The 14262-nt window shown below is 38.8% G+C and overlaps 1 protein-coding gene across 1 annotated transcript in view; it reads left to right on the top strand.

Annotated features, from left to right (window-relative positions):
* The window catches only part of Fili (Fish-lips), a 124035-nt gene that overhangs the window by 93265 nt on the left and 16508 nt on the right, over positions 1-14262 (top strand). Inside the window, exon 3 of the mRNA XM_089471954.1 lies at positions 7579-8612. Within this exon, the coding sequence (XP_089328080.1) occupies positions 7731-8612 (882 nt within the window). The 5' untranslated portion in view covers positions 7579-7730. The remainder of the gene's footprint in view (positions 1-7578; positions 8613-14262) is intronic.

Genomic DNA, 14262 nt, shown 5'->3' with positions numbered 1-14262 from the left:
GGCTGGCTCCGTGTTGGCTTTTTGGCGAATTTTTAATGGACGCCACTAGCTGCACAACGTATTTCACTTCATTTCTTATTCACGCGCCCTACGGCCGCCTAAAAAGCACAGTCCCCGAACTTCAACCTCGGCAGCCCTATACGCCGTTGCCATGCCTTACGGCTGCGGCCTCAACCCTAGCTGCCGGAAAATGTTTGCCTTGGCGTCCGAAAAAAAGGTTTGCGTGCCAAATTATTGTGCCAGTGGCCCAAAGTTTTTTCCTCTCTCTCACTCTGCCGGCAGACTTTTATTTTGTTGTATGTTTTTTTTTTCTTGTTCTTCTTCTTTTGCTGTTCCTGTTGCTGCCATTTGGCAGCAGCCAAAACGCAAAGTGCGTTGTACTCGACTCGTTTTTTTAAAGGCTGCCAGTGAAAATCGATATTATTCACTGGCGTACAACGTGCCGTATGAGCGATACGGCGAGCTACAGCAGGCCAGCAGCAATGTGTTGGCAGTATTTAAACGTATCTCGATTGCAGATATGAAAGTGGAATAAATGCAAAAGTAATTAAAGTGCTTATTAATATTTATTTGTATATAAAAATATATTCATTTTATATTTAATATTGCTTATTTTATATTATTACTTGCATTATAATATTATTTATTTTAGCTCATTAGTATATTTTCATTTTATTTTTAACTTGTACTATTATTATTATTTTTTTTTTTACAATTTATTTTTAGTACAAATTTAATTTATTTTTTATTTAATTGCCGATTAATTTGTTTTATTTTATTTTATTTTTTTTTTTTTTATATATTTTTTTTATACTTTTTGTAGTTCATTTCATTTATTTATGTTGTTGTTGTTCATTTAATTATGTTGTTTTTTTTTTTGCTATTTGGGTCTTTTTTTTTTAAATTAGTTAAAATTCAATTCAACTTATTATTTATTTAATAATTCATTTATAAATTATTTTTATTTGCATCAAAATTTATTTATTGTCAAATATAGCTAAGCTGTAAGTTAGCTTTAATTGAAATTAAATTAGGTAATATATATACTAAGAAATGTCTTAGCCTCGCTGTTGAGGTATTAGCCAAGAAAGTTGAAGCTGCCTGGGAAAACGGTAAACTTTGCGCACATGTGCCAACGTCCAAGAACGAAATTATATTTAATTTTTTATGTCAGTTTCTGTCTGCTTACCCATCCATTGCCATTTTTGTTGTTGTTGTGGTGCGCTTCAGTTGATTTGCAACACAGAAAAAAATAAGTAGAATAAAAAATAGCAGAGAGTGCGAGAGAGGGAGAGAGAGACAAGTGCAAACTGCGGCAGCGCCTTTTCAAATGGCTTAATAAGCGGCACCACAACAACAACAACAAGAACAAGCGGAATATCTCGAGCTGTCTCGCTGTTGCAGACGCCGTGGCAGACGCAGCAGCAGATGCAGACAGACGGACAGACGGACAGACAGACAGTCAGACAGCAGGCAACGTACAACGTGCAACGTGCTGCCTGCAGCAGGCAACGAGCGAAGCAGACGCCATGCGGCAAAATAAAAACCCCAAACACCATAAAATAGACACAAAAACTGCGAACTAGGTATTTAAAAATATATATCGCTTCGCTGTATGAGGATCGCCAAGTGGCGGAGCCCAAAAATAATGCGACAATTGCATTAAGTGCACAATGGATGGATGACCGAGCAGCACGGCCCGCAGCAGCAGGAGGAGGAGGAGGAGGAGTGAGCAGCAGCAGGAGGAGTGAGCAGGAGGTGGCAACACTGGCGACTGCCTGGCAAATGAAAATATTTTATCTTTATATGCAGTTTGCAGTTTTTGTCGCTCATTCTTTCTACTTTTCAGCTGTTGTTGCTGGAGCTTTACTGCACTAAATGGAAGAGATGCTCAACTGGTTTTTATTATAATTTTGTGCCTGGGTTATGGTCAAATAAAGTTTTCGACTTTATCTAGCGTGTGTTTGCTGAAGGGGCTAAGAAATTACTTTTAGTTGACACAGTGCACGAGAGAGGGAGAGAGAGGAGAGGGGGGAGAGTGAGTGAGAGAGTGTAAAGTTGGCCAAAATGCTCGTGAAAGGCTAACGATTAACTGAAGTGCTGGCCATATCTGAGACATCAAACGCCATTAATAGATACGGAAATGTGTGTATGCTAACATATTATTATCTTTATGTCTAAACTATATAATATAACTGCAAGCTGGGTTTATTTAGAATTAAATTGGATGGATCTACTCAAATTAAAACTTGGACGATTTGAATCGTACATTAATTGAATTAGTTTTTAGGAATGTAAAATTGTTTTATAACTTTCCACTTTATAAGCGATATTTATAATTAATATATATTAAATTTATATATGTAAATTATATTAGATAAGATTTAGAGAAATATGGGATATTTTATCAACACAAGTAGTTCGATTTCTAAACTATTCAACTCATCTTCAAATATTTCCAGAAACCAATAAAGCATCATTGGTCAACAGAATAATGAGCATTGCAATGCACCATTGGTACAAAATAAGAATCCCGTTATTTCGAAATGGCAAGGGGATAAGTTTTTTCGATTTACACTGAAATTTAAATTATCGATAAAAATTAAGTACGAATTTCTTCAAGGGCATCGAATTTGTTTTCGATTTATCGCGATTTTCGATTTAGCGGGGTACGAATTATCGAGACTCGACTGTATTTATTTCTAATAATTTTCCTTTTCAAACACCCAATGCCTTTCGTATATATATTCATTGGAATATAATGAAAAAAATAAAATAAATAAATAATTCAAAGTAAATTTTAAATACAAATTGAAGCACCAAAAATGTTTATTTAAGCTTGAGAAAAAATATTATCATAATATTTTAAGTATCGATCGAAAAAATAGCTTAAATTTATATCCGAAAATTTAAGTTTCCTTTAAAATTTAAATGACAAACAAAAAAAGTTAATAAAATCATTTTGTGCTCTGTGGAATGCAGAAACATGCAACATGCGACAATGTCTCTAAAAAGAACACAATTTTGCGTTTAGCTCTGTCAGGCTGACAAAGTGCCTGCCACGCCCACAATTTTTAGGGTCCCTCCCCCAGCCCGCAGCTGACCAGCTGAACAGTTCTAAGCAGAACGCAACGAAACAAACAACTGAACTCTGTCTACGGCTGTGTCGGCTGTGCCAACAATTGCATTAATTATGCGTGCGGCAACATTTTGTGGCAAAGGCTTTTGCCAAATTGCCACAGCGGAGGCACTTGAAAGTTTTGCAGACACTCAATTATATGGTCCAAGCAGAGCGGGCTGGGTGGGAGCAGGAGACGGCAAATGGGGAACTGCCGCCTGGTGACAGCGGCGACATCAACAATTCATCTTTGACGCGCTGAGAGAGAGGGATAGAGAGAGAGAGAGAGAGAGAGAGCGATATATTGCTAGAGAGCTAGGGACAATTTGTGCGTGCCGCACTTCAAAGCGATTCGAGTTAAGGAATCGAGGCAAGGAATCTGCAGCATTGTCTGTGCTCCATGTCGACAACGTTGCCTTTTCTGTTTGCCTATTCAATAACTGAGATCCGCGCGCGAGTTGGCCAGGAGGCGGAGGAGGAGTGGCTGGCTGGCTGGCTGGCTGACAGACGAGCCAAATGCTAATCTTGATAAAAATAAACGCACTCGGGCACGTTGAGGTGGAAAAGTTGGCGCGTCTCACGTTTTTCGTCGCATTTTCAATTTGCTTGGCATTTGCCTGGCCATTGTCAGCATATCCCACCCATTGCCCCTCTGGTGCTCCATCTGGCCCCTCCTCTCGCTCCCTCTTGCTCTGCCCCACTGTTGGACCTTTGCTAAGTGAATATTAATATTGACTTTTTGCCTGTTTGCTTTCGCATAGTTTGCAAAGTTTTTCACCTTTGATTGTTACGCTTGCTCGCTTCCTCCATAGCCTTAACCTGAACCTGAACCTGAACCCTGACCTCACCCGCTTACCATTTGTGGCCTTAGAGTCAACGCAGAGTCTCTGTCCCGACCTCTGCTCGCTCAGCTCTCATTCCCAGACTCATCTCAATGGTTGGTTTTAAATTTATGTGCAAAGTTTTATGCGTGGCAAGAGTCTTGGAATGGGAGCTGCTGCTGGTGTTCGCTCTTAGAGTGGAGGCGCTTTTCCATTATCAGCATTTGATGCTGCTTCCTTGTCGGCAGTTGCTATTATTTTCCATTTTTATGACATTTAACTGCACGTCTCGTTCCCAGCTCCAGCTCCAGCTGCAGGGCCCTCTTTCTAAATGGATGCCTACCTCAGTTAGACTTTCGGTTCCAGGTACTCTCCAGTCACGCTTGTATTAAAATAAATTGACGAAAAAAAAGGCAAGCAAACAATGTCAATTTAATTAAATGAAGCTTATAAAATCCGGGTAGAGGCAGCCATGTGGGCGTGGCAAAGCATTTGAATTTTTGGTTAAGATACCGCTATAAAGTTAATGAATGCCGGATTGGGATAAGACTTATGTGATGAGCTGCTCGAGAATGAGTTGGAGATAGGGAGACAGATGCAGAGAGAGAGAGGGAGAGAGAGGTCTATGAATTTCGTTGAGCGTGCAACCTTAGTTTGGGTTTTTGCACTGGTTTAAATATAGTATATAGTATAGTATAGTAGATATATACATATTTGGTGGACTTTGTTCTTATATAAGAGCTTGAACTGCTAGAAGAGCTTCTAGCACTCCAACTCTTAACAACTTGAAACTCTTACTGAGATCTTTAGTGGCTGTTTCTGTTCTTCAAGTATCAGAAACACTCTAATTCCAATACTTCTATATTTTTTGAATGCTCAGCTTTAGTTCTTAAATTCTTAAGTTCTTAAAATCCAAAGGCCTTAAGTGAGATTATTACATGCTTTACTTGAACTCTTTAGTTCTTAAGAGCTAGATGCTATGGTTGAGTTATTTATATATCGAAACCAAATTCAGCTACTGATGAGTTATTAATTTATATCGATATCAATTTCGGCTACTGATGAGGTATTGATATATCGATGAGTTGAATCTCAGTGAATAAGCTCAAATATATCCGTAATCAAATAAACGAATTTAAAGTCAAATTTAACTCAAAATATTATGCAAAGTAAATGCTATTTGAGCAAAAGTCAATGTCCTCGCTAAATAAAAGAACTTGGATTTAAATTTATTAAATAAAATATGTGCTTTAAGTATAAAATTATTGTATAATTGAAAAAAGATATTTACTTAAGGATAAACCCAAAAATTGCTCCCAAAATAGTTATTCATGTTAGAATTTTCATTTCTATATCCAATAAGTATTTATATTTTCATCAGCAAAGTTAAACTCGTATTATCAGCAATGGTTATCCATCCCTTCAACTCTTATGCCACTCGCAACTCTTCCTTTGTAACTATAAGCAGCAGCTTGATTTATATCTCAATTATGAAATAAGTCGACTTAAGCACTTTTCTTCCTTTTCATATACACACACACGCACACACACACACACGCACACACACACACATTGCCAGTCACTCGCCGGCTTACATACACCTTGCAGTTGACGTACATATTTAAGCATTTTATAAGCCTATTAAGAGCCAACTTCGATGATGTTGGCCCCATTAAAACTACCGCAGAATGAAAAGTGGGCGCCGAAAGTGCAACAAAAACAACAATTTTGAAAAGTTGTTGGCCTTTGACGGCGCCTTCTCTCAGCTAGGTCGCTCCAATTTGGATGGCCCAGGGCAGTTCTTAACTACCCTAGCCTCGACCCGCCAGCTACAGCTCCACAGAGCTACACAGAGCTCCACAGCTCCGGCTCGTGCAACCGCAAGCGATGGCGTACTATCAAAATATTTGCCACAATGAAATCATATTTGTGTGCCCTGGCAGAGTGCCACGCCCCCACTTAGGGTATATGTACGCGACGAAAGTTGATGGCGAGGAGCAGGCGCTCAAAGAGCAAGGAGTGGCGGGGGGAGCAGAGGAAGAGGAGGCCGTCGACTGGGACTTGACTATAGTCAAGTGAGGCTGGCGTGCGAAAGTTTATTAAAAACTTTGTGTGCCTTTTGCTTTATTTTTTTTTTTCACAAACAAACAAGCACACACACACACGTGCCGAACACACAAAAACACAAACACACACACACGCACACAGTGTTACAAAAAGCAACAGGAGCGACAACAACAACAATAACAATGGCCATGTGAAACTTAATAATTCACACAGGAGTGAATTTTTCACAATTTTCACTTTTTTTTGTTGCCGCTGTGGGCCAGGGGGTTGACAAGCAGGCCCTACCCCCAGCCCTCACTCGAGTCGAGTGGAGGAGGCGCGATTGGTTGGTTAGTTGACGCTGCTTGCCTTTTCTTGTTTTTTACCAAATTTTATTGAAGCGTAAAATATGATCCAAAAACTGCGCAGCCACAAGAGCAAAAAAAAAAAATAATAATAAAACAAAGAAAATTTGCCAAAGAGAGCAAAAGTAGTTGGCGTGCGTGAGTGTGTGTGTGTGTGATGTGAGTGTGAGGCTTCAACTTTTGTTGACAGAATGAAACCTCAAAAGTTTGCGCTATGCTTTTATTATTTGTTTTACAGCTAGTTAAGAGCATTGTGCAAATTGCTGGCGTGTGCTTGAGGGGATTTCTTTAATGAGACGAGGCGTGTGTGTGAGTGTGTTTGCGCCTGACATATGCAAATGACAGACAAACAGACAGACAGCCAATAAATTGTCTGCAAGTAATTTGTCAATTACTTAATTGCGTGTTGGCCAAAGGGCAAATATTTAAATTATGAGCCCAAAAGTAGGCAATAGAAAGTTATTCAATCATTTAGAGCAGCCAGCTGGAAAGTATGCAACACTTTTTAAATTTGAAAACTTGGCAATTATCTTGTGCCATAATAAATATTTATATTACATTTAATATGGAAATCAGCGCCCTTAAAGAGTTTCTCGTTTTCATCTTTTTTTTTATGGTATATAACGAAACTTTTGCGGCTGCTGCCAGTTTATTTAACACACTCGCAATTTTACTTATTTTACTTATTTTCAGTTTTTCTTTTTTGTTAGACACGCCGCAAGATTTATGCGCATAAGTTGCTCGCTAATATTTCATAAAAGTCTAGAGCGACCTGAGCCAAAGCACAAGTCAAAACTCGTTTGAACGGCCAAAAGTGCTGACAACTCGCACAGAAAGTTGCTGAGTTTCCAGACGGCGAGCGTTGAGCTAACTGGGAAATGAAAATGATATTGAGTTGAGTTAGCTCTGCTGCATTTTATGGCGTTCACAGCGCACAAATGCCGGCAGTTTCTGCTAATGTGTGTATGGAGTAAAAAATAGAAAAAAAAAGTTATTTTATGCAAAGCATCTTAGACTTGGCATAGGCTGCTACATAGATGTACTTTAAAGAATATATCCAATGCATATTTATAAAGTGCTTAGACGAGAAAGTCCTACAATACTCTAAACTCTTAATAAGATAGAGCTTAAGCTTAAGTTTGTATGTATATGTATTTATATATATATATATAATTAATTAACTAATATCTTTTATCTCTCTCCCTCCCTCTCCCTCTCTCTGCTTTAGCACATGCAGCACTCTGTGTCAGCCATGACGTCCAATAACTGGTGATTCTGCACCCCAAGCAACAGGAACATCCACAGCAGCAACTAGAAGCGAGACAACAACAACAACAGGCATACCAACGGCCGTTAAGGCGCAATTGAACAGCCCACAAAATGGAAACCGACACACACAGCAACAACAGCAACAACAACAACTCCAACAAATTTAACTCACACACAAAGTGGCGACAGGATAGCAAGCCTCCATCTCTGGCCAGCAGAACAACAGCAACTCTGCCCCTGCTCCTGCTGCTGCTGCTGCTGTTACCTGGCCGCATCGATGCCTTCTGCCCCTCAAAGTGTCAATGCCTGGGCGGCGATGCGAACAGTCGCGCCCTGTGCGTGGACGCAGCACTGGAGGATGTGCCCATTCAGCTCAATCCGGAAACAAAGTACATAAATCTAACACTGAATCGCATACGGAATCTGGAATTCACGCTGCCCTTCTACATGAAACTGGAGGTGTTGGATCTCTCGCAGAACATCATCGAAACGCTGGGCTCCAAGAATTTCGAATACCAAACGGAGCTGCGCACCCTCAACCTGAGCAGGAATCTGGTCAGTGCACTGCATAAGCATGCCTTCAAGGGCTTGACCAATCTGCTGCTGCTGGATCTCAGCTACAATCGCATCGAGACTGTGCATCCCACGGCGCTGGGTGATCTGGCGGCGCTGGTGGAACTCGACCTGACCAACAACAATATTGTGAGCTTGGAGGATAACTGCTTCAAAGGCATGATGTCGCTGGAGGTGCTCGTGTTTCGCAACAATCGGCTATTGGATGTGCCGGCTAGCAATCTGTGGCATCTGCATGCGCTCAAGAGCCTGGACATGTCCGATAATCTGGTGGAGTTTGTGCGCAACGATAGCTTCGAGGGCCTCAAGGAGCTGCTCGCCCTCAGCGTGCGGGGCAACGTGATGAGCGAACTGGATGTGGGCGCCTTTGAGGGTCTCATCTCGCTCAAGCATTTGGACCTATCGGATAACAATTTGACGGTGAGTGTGGGGCTATAAACAACATGCGGAAACATGTCGTATACTTGTTAGATAAAATAATTTAGCATGAAACGGGCGCTTGGCACATTCTCTTATATGCATACATACATGTATATCCACTTGGCCAACAGCTAAAATATTGCGGCTGCCTTTTAGGGCGCACTCACACACACGCACACACATACACATAAATCAGACACTTTGCTCTGTTGCTTGCGTAGTAAATCCTGTGACCAACACTTTGCAAAGCGGATTGCAGCAGTCGCCCATGTCCTGCTACGACATGGACGGCAGCTTAAGCTCGTCCTTCCTGTGCTGCCTCCTGCCAGCTGCCTGCTGCCTGCTGCATACGCAAAATTAATAACCATAACTTGTTGTTGTAGTTTCTGTCGTTGTGTCTGTGTAAGTGTGCTTAGAACTTCACACACACACACACGCACACATATACATGCACAGAGTCGTACATAGTGCGTCCTTTGCCCATGTCCTTTGCTATTTATGCATGCAAACATGTCCGTGCCGTGCTGATTTCTGTTGCGTATACACTTTGCTCAGGGCCCACGGCCATTCGTCGACATTTTGCGTTCGTTAAATGCTGCCTCTATCCTCAACGACACGCCCACTTTCCTGTTACAACTCCCTTTTTGTTTATTTTTTTTTTTTTGGGCCAGCCACACTTTAAGTTTGCTATGCCACAGCCACAGAGCGAGTCGTTTTCAAGCAGCTTAAACGTCGTTCATAGTTGAGTGAGAAGCATTTGTTGCTTTTTCCACCACACACACACACACACACACACATACCCATACTCACTTGCTGCAACTCTGAAAAGTGTGCTACACGCAAGTGATGTAAGATGGCAGCATAGCTCAAGCGTTGAAGAGTTTGGTCAAATTTAAAGTGTTATCTATGTAGATTAATCTGAAAATTTCTATACATTGTGAGTGAGGGGTATTAGGAGGAAGACAGATGTATAAATGTTGACTATATAGTCTTAAATATATGTAGGAAAAAAAAGCAACTATTTTAATGAAGAAAATTGTTGTACAAATCCCCAACTTCATATTAATATTAAAATATATTCATTTTATATAAATAATATTATTTGAAAAATAATTATATTTTGGTGATATTCGATGTATATATAGAGTAAGTAACATTAATATTAGGTTTTTTATTTATGAACTGCAAACGCCTATAAAACATATAATATTAATTGAAATTAAAAAAGTGCAATTGCTAAATTGTAGATTGAAAAATATTATTTCCGATAAGGTATATATCAACGAAGTATATTTAACATATCTACGAAAAACAAGCATTATACATACACCGCGAAAATTGTTAAAAATAAAAAAATGTTACTTTCTATATGTAAATATTTTTTTTTTTTTTTTAATTAAAAATTTTTATATTTGATTTAAGTCAAATCTGTAAATCAATTTTATATTTTTTCAAAAGATTTTACTATTAATAATGCTAAAATCAATTTTTTATTTTTATTTCAAATATCTAATGTTATATAACAGATCTAACAATATTTCTTTTTTTTTTTTATTATTATTATTTGCACATTTTTTTTTTTTTTCATTAAGTATTAATATTAGCCAAATTTTTTAGAATTCTTAAGCTCTATTAATAATGCAGATCAGCCTCATTTTCTATACCTATACAGAAAATGCATTTTCTGATTATCTTATGATAGGATATCTCCTACGAAAAGTCTTCATTTATTCATTAAAAATATTTTAATAAATTTATATAGATATATATATTTTTGCATACAGTTCATTGTGCCAAAAAAAAACTTGTCATGTTTAGCCAGCAGCCCAGACAGACTGACATGCATAATCATGCTAATCTGCAGGCGAATTTCGAAGATACAAACAACAATATCAGAGAGCATAGAATACGTAAAAGAATCAGGTGCACACTTGAGTGGAACCTATGCTTATGGCTGCATTATAACAACTGCCACCATGTCTGCGCATAATAAAAGAACAAGCGAGCAGCTAGACAAGGGAAAGAGATAGACAGAGTAGTATAAGAAGCAACAATGGAATGCAGTTTAGTAAATACCAAAAACATGCTACAACGACGAAAAACAAAGTCGCCATGCCGAGCTCAAGATGAGCAGCTCCAAAAAGCAGTCAAATGAATTTTTTTTTTGTACCACTCACCTGGCTAGTGGGCGGGGCGGGGGCGTGGTCGTGCTGGTGGTGTAGCTGGCAAGTGCAGTTGCAGGACAGAGCACTGCATGCCATGGCATAGTTTGCTGCACACGGTCACAGTATTTGGTATTGCCCGTACAGAGTGCACACGACCAGACCCCATATATTTCAGCTGCAAAATGCCAAAAGGTATTTTAAGTAGTTTCGAACTGATTCCAAGCGCCATAAATTCTTCTGTCCGTTGCCGTTGACTACGCGCAGCAGCAGCAGGAGCAGCAGCAGCAGCAGCAGCAGGAGCAGGAGTCGTAGCTCCACCTGCTTAGCTTCGGCCATGCCAGGCATTTGGTGCTTAGCGCTTCAGTATCCTTTATCCCTTTTTAACGACCATAAATATATTGTGTGTGTGACTGTCTGTGTGTGGTTGAGTGTGTGTGTGTGTGTGTGCAGGCCAGACAGTTAGCTAGACGTGCACCTAGCAAGGTGCGCAATGTATTCGTCAGACTGCGGCCATGTTGCCTGTTGTTTTTCATCCCAAAGCTCCAGTCGATGCCAGTTTGCATAAAACAAAGCAACAACAACAACTACAACAACAACAACAATAAAGCAGCAGCTAAGGCAACAGCTAGAGAGTCTGTGATTACATGGTGCATAAAAATGCACTCAGCTATGCAGTCCGAAGGCAATATCAGGTACTCAGCAACCGGGGCTCAATATCTGCAAGCAGCAGCAACTAAAGTTTGGCCTTTGCCAATTATAAAGTTAGCTGCATGCGTGCAGCTCTTTGAGATTTAAAGTGCATATTAGTTTTCCATATACATATTATTTGTTAAATATATAAATATTAAACCTAAAATAATGCTCTATTAAATTTAAAAAAAAAAAGGTATATGTATAAATAAATAAATAATCAGAAAAACGAATAATTTGCTATTTAGAATTATACCAAATTGTTTTTAAATTTTTATATCGAATTATATGTAAAATTTTAGAAAAATATATTTTTCCACTTTTATATATTTTTTTCAATATAAAAAATATATATTTTTAAAATTAAAAAATCCGTTTAATAAAATTATAAAAAAAAATACAAAAAAATTTTAACTTTGAATAACAATTTATTCACCTTTCTAATTATTTTTAGCTATCGTTTCTTGTAAGCTTTTGCTCAAAATATTTTTTGTTTTATATTTGCTTAAATTACGGAGAGAGAGAGTAAAACAGAAGAAAATATATATATTAAATACCTTCAATATTATATAAACTAATTAACAATAGCATGAAGAGTGTTTTTATTAACATATTTTATTAATTAAAATAATTATATAAATGCTATATTATTTTTATAAATTAACATAAAATCAATGCATTGCTTGCCATATATTAAATTAATGTAAATATATATTCAATAAAAAAAATTAATATTGTTCGCCACATATTAAATTAATTTTAATATATATTATATATTGCAATTAATATTGCTTGCCCTTTATTAAATTGATGTTCATATAAATATTAAATATTCAAATTGACAATATTTTTAAGCAAACAACAAAATAGCAATGCTCTTGAATAATTCCAAATTTCTATTATGAGCGCCCAACAAAAATACAAATAAATTTATTCTTTGCGCTCTTGGTTCGCTGCTTATTAATAGATATAGGCAAAAAAACAAAAATTGAAAAATAATTTAAAAGCAAGCGCCAAATTCAAACACAAAAGATCGGGCTCCAATAAATAAGCCTTTGTTTGCTGTGTCTGGGGTCAGGCGCCTCTGCATCAATGCGCAATATTTTGCAATAATTCGATTTTCAACATTTTCCAGCAATTTCAAATGGCAACAGAAATGCTGGAAAATAACTTTTGTGTAATTTTCAATATTTTGTAGCTTAAACAAAAATATGCCCGCTGTTGTTGCCTTTTGTGGTTGATATTCGTTGCTGTTGTTGTTGTTGTTGCTGTTGTCGATTTATTGTGATTTAAGTTGTGAACTTTGATTTTGCATATCGCGCATAAATATTATTGCATTCAGCATTCGTGTCAGTTAATTGCAAAAATATCGAGGGAATGCATGCATTTCGGAATTTGCATACAATCGAATTATTTAGCTCTGCACAATTTTCACATTTACATAAGAAAATACTTCAGAGTTATTTGGGCTTGAGTTCCGATGCGCAAATATTTCCTGCTCTAAGGTTGAAATTCTCTTACATAAACTAAAGTCAAAATGGGAAATGCCTTGGCTCTTTAAATTAAATTTGCAAACTTTTGCATTCAATAAAAAATTGGATCAGCGGCAACTGAAGGTAACTGCCGTTAACTCAAAGCGAAAAGGGAAATTAATTTGAGAAATCAAAGTCAATATAATTTCGCTTTCTTTTATGCCACTTTACCTCTGGCTCTGCCCCAGCCCCTGCTCCAGCCCCAGTCTCTATCCCAGCCTCATATATTTCTCTCGCCCTCTCTTTTTCACGCTGCGCTGCGCTGGCAAACGAACTGGCCAGCCCGCCCCCTCTCTCTCTCTCTCTTTCCACCACTCTCCCTCTCTCTATACAGCACGAACCTTTTAATTAGTCATCCGCCCGCGCGCCCCGTTTGAGTGCTGGGCAAACACTGAGCAAAGGGTTACAAAAAAAGAAAAAAACAACAACAACAACAACAAAATGTGGAACGAGCTGAAAATTGCCATTAGGTTAAACAATTGCAGCGCTTGGCCTACATTGCGTATGCGTAATACTTTTAATTTGTTCTCTTTCTTTGCGTCTGCTTCTCCTTTTGGTTTCGGTTTTGGCTTATGAGCTTGGCAGAGGCCTTCGGCGACCGGCGACCGGCGCCCCCAGTTCCTACGCAGTTCATTAGGTTATCGCAGGCGTTTCACGTGTCCGGACGCTTGGCACGTCGCTTCCGACTCGCTACCAACTGCATGCGAGCGTCGAATGGGAGCGGGAGAGGAGTTACAGGGGCTGCAGGCGCTACAGCTACACTTTATTTTTATGAGCCATTGGAGCAGAGTCAAGAGCTGTGCGCTTGCCAAAAAAAAAAAAAAAAAAAAAAAAGGAAACCTTTTGCCGTGACTTTTCATTGAAAATGGAAAATCAGGGGATTATGATTTTGGGGAAATGTATGTAACAGCAGATGGAGGTGTGTGATTATGACAGTCCCTATGTGTGTGTGTGTGTGTGTGTGTGTGTGTGTGTGTGTGTGTGTCTATGTGTTATTTGGGATGTGATTTTGATTTCAGCTTTTAGCAGGACTCAGGGTATCTGCTAGTCGAGCAGTCTCTATTAGAACACGCTCTCATGTAGGTATCGTTTGGGACTCTAACAAATTTGCTGCAAGATTGATTGTATTGCCAACCCACACACACACACACACATACACACAGGCGGCTAACAAAGCGATTTGGCCAGACATCACAAAATGGCGCACGGATGTACATGACGTACATGACGTTTCCGTTTCCGCTGACGCCGCCGCAGCTGCAG

Source organism: Drosophila arizonae, chromosome 5, assembly GCF_054131065.1.
Source record: "Drosophila arizonae isolate 15081-1271.41 chromosome 5, UAZ_ARI_1.0, whole genome shotgun sequence".
Taxonomy (NCBI): Eukaryota; Metazoa; Arthropoda; class Insecta; order Diptera; family Drosophilidae; genus Drosophila; species Drosophila arizonae.
This window is presented reverse-complemented; position numbering and strand designations above follow the sequence as displayed.